The sequence below is a fragment of the Fulmarus glacialis genome, unplaced genomic scaffold (genome assembly GCF_000690835.1).
Source record: "Fulmarus glacialis isolate BGI_N327 unplaced genomic scaffold, ASM69083v1 scaffold35563, whole genome shotgun sequence".
NCBI lineage: Eukaryota > Metazoa > Chordata > Aves > Procellariiformes > Procellariidae > Fulmarus > Fulmarus glacialis.
The window spans coordinates 403-3,019 of record NW_009201607.1 but is presented as its reverse complement, the minus strand read 5'-3'; the positions used below and the strand labels follow the sequence as shown (position 1 = coordinate 3,019).

General features: G+C 64.8%; 1 protein-coding gene across 1 annotated transcript in view; it reads left to right on the top strand.

The window, feature by feature from the left end:
* The window catches only part of LOC104074029 (cytohesin-1-like), a gene marked incomplete at its 3' end in the record, with an annotated part of 2,912 nt that extends 680 nt beyond the window's left edge, over positions 1-2,232 (top strand). The window contains exons 2-7 of the mRNA XM_009573997.1: positions 405-471; positions 679-797; positions 1,136-1,216; positions 1,555-1,667; positions 1,737-1,885; positions 1,987-2,232. Of these exons, the coding sequence (XP_009572292.1) occupies positions 412-471; positions 679-797; positions 1,136-1,216; positions 1,555-1,667; positions 1,737-1,885; positions 1,987-2,232 (768 nt within the window). The remainder of the gene's footprint in view (positions 1-404; positions 472-678; positions 798-1,135; positions 1,217-1,554; positions 1,668-1,736; positions 1,886-1,986) is intronic.
* Between the last annotated feature and the right edge of the window lie 385 nt (positions 2,233-2,617).

The window sequence follows — 2,617 nt, the reverse complement described above, 5'->3', positions numbered from 1 at the left end:
TCATGCCGACCCCACTGGGGCCTGAAGGCTGCTCTCCCCGCTGCACCCAGCTTGCCCTAGCCTCCCCCCATGCAGAGGTGACCTGCCGGGATGCTGTACCCGGCACCCCTTCTGCATGGGGTGACCCCATGGACGGGGCACGGCAGCTCCTCTTTGCTCTGGGGCCCAGCAGGCCGAGAGCACCCCCATACTGCCCTGCCACGGAGCAGGGCAGAGACATGGAGCAGTATGCCAGCTTCGCCCCATGCAGGTTCGACGCAGGGGAGCTGGCCTGGTTGAAGTTGCTTGGCTCCCGTTCGGTCCAGGCTGACCCCTCCCCGCAGTGCTCCGCCCGAGGGGCGAGGGTGCGGGCAGGAGGCAGCCAGATCCCTCCTGGGCGCTCAGAGCTGCTTTGTGCCTTGCAGGAAAAACATGCAGAGGAACAAGCAGGTGGCCATGGGGAGGAAGAAGTTCAACATGGATCCCAAGAAGGTACTGCGGGGTGGGCTGGGCGGGGAGCGGGGCAGTTCACCAGCCCATATGGGGCCGTGCTGGGCTCTGCCACCTCATGGTCCAGGTGCCTGGCCACCCGCTGGGGCCGGGGCAGAGCCAGCACCCAGGGCAGGGTCTGGGGAGGCAGCAGGCAGGCTGGTGGGGTCAGCAGCAAGCCCCAGAGCAACACCTCTTGCACCGCTCCAGGGCATCCAGTTCCTGATCGAAAACGACCTGCTGAAGAACACGTGCGAGGATATCGCTCAGTTCCTTTACAAGGGAGAGGGCCTCAACAAGACAGCCATCGGTGACTACCTGGGCGAGAGGTGCGCTGGCCCGGGGCGGCTCGGGTCTCCTGAGAGTGCCCAGGGCTCTCACCACCTGAGATGGGACACTGCAGTACTTTGAGCTTACAGGGCAGCTGAGTGGGGGTACACGGGGGGCTGGGCACCCTGAGTGCTAGGGCCAGCTGGGGGCCTGTTCGATCCATGGCTGGCACTCGAGAGGCCGTTGTGTGCAAACCAGCCGAGGACTCGAGTCGGGGGGTAGCTGCAGGTTTCCCCCCACCAATGAGCAGAGTCTGGAGCAGGGAAACATGGGGCTGCTCGGCAGTCACAGGACTTGCTGATCATCCATCCCTCGTGCTCTGGCTTTGTTCCCGCAGGGACGAGTTCAACATCCAAGTCCTGCATGCCTTCGTGGAGCTGCATGAGTTCACTGACCTCAACCTCGTGCAGGCCCTGCGGTGAGCGAAGGGGACCGGGAGCTGAGCCGTGTCACATCGGGGAGACGGGCAGCGGGCTGGCGGGGGGCTGTAGCGACGTGAGCATGGCCGAAGGGCGTGTGGAGCCCCTAAAGCAGCGCGACGCCTTGCTCTTTGCAGGCAGTTCCTGTGGAGCTTCCGGCTGCCCGGGGAGGCACAGAAGATCGACCGGATGATGGAGGCCTTTGCCCAGCGGTACTGCCAGTGCAACCCCGGCGTCTTCCAGACGGGCAGCGGGCTGGCGGGGGGCTGTAGCGACGTGAGCATGGCCGAAGGGCGTGTGGAGCCCCTAAAGCAGCGCGACGCCTTGCTCTTTGCAGGCAGTTCCTGTGGAGCTTCCGGCTGCCCGGGGAGGCACAGAAGATCGACCGGATGATGGAGGCCTTTGCCCAGCGGTACTGCCAGTGCAACCCCGGCGTCTTCCAGTCCACAGGTGATGTCCCGGCCTCCCCTCTCCCCAGCCGTCCTGCCTTGCAGCTGACTGTCCCCTCTGCCCCTGTAGACACCTGCTACGTGCTCTCCTTCGCTATCATCATGCTGAACACCAGCCTGCACAACCCCAACGTCAAGGACAAACCCACGGCGGAGCGCTTCATCGCGATGAACCGTGGCATCAATGATGGGGGGGACCTACCTGAGGAGCTGCTGCGGGTGAGGGACGGGATGCGGAGGGGCCAGGGCTGGGCTGTGGAGCTGGCCTCCCGCGGGGCTCCCGGGCGGAGCAGAGCTAACGCCGTATGTCATTGTACCAGAATCTCTATGAGAGCATCAAGAACGAACCCTTCAAAATCCCTGAGGACGATGGTAATGACCTCACCCACACTTTCTTCAACCCCGACCGGGAGGGCTGGCTCCTGAAGCTAGGTGAGTGCTGGCAGCAGGGCAGACGTGGCCTGGGGAGGTGCTGGGCCGTGGGTGTGATGCCCCTGGGCTGCGTGCACCTCACCTGCTGGCCTGGCTCCTCGGAGCGTGGTCCTGTGGAGGGGCGAGAGGCTGAGGTGGGGGCACAGCCCCCATGGGGAAGGTGTCTGTAGGTCCAACAGCCTTCTGTCTTCCCTGGGCTGGTCAGCAGAAGTGGACTCACAGCTGATGCGGCTGGGTGGGCTTCCCAGGGAATTCTGCCTCTAGGTTGGGCAAGCCCCGGGGTGCAGAGCTGGTACTGGGGTCTGGTGTCGGAGCACAGAGACCATGAGGCCCTTCTCATCACCGAGTCACAGCAGGTGACGGAGCAGGCCCCCGGGAGCGAGCGGCGAGCTGCCCCAGGCTGCGTGCATCCCCCCCCATGCCACAGACCGGTCCCTGCCTCACCTTCCCACAGCATTATCACCTCCGCATCCCGGCTCCACATGCAGGCAGCGTGCATGGCATCCCCGCCGCTGCATC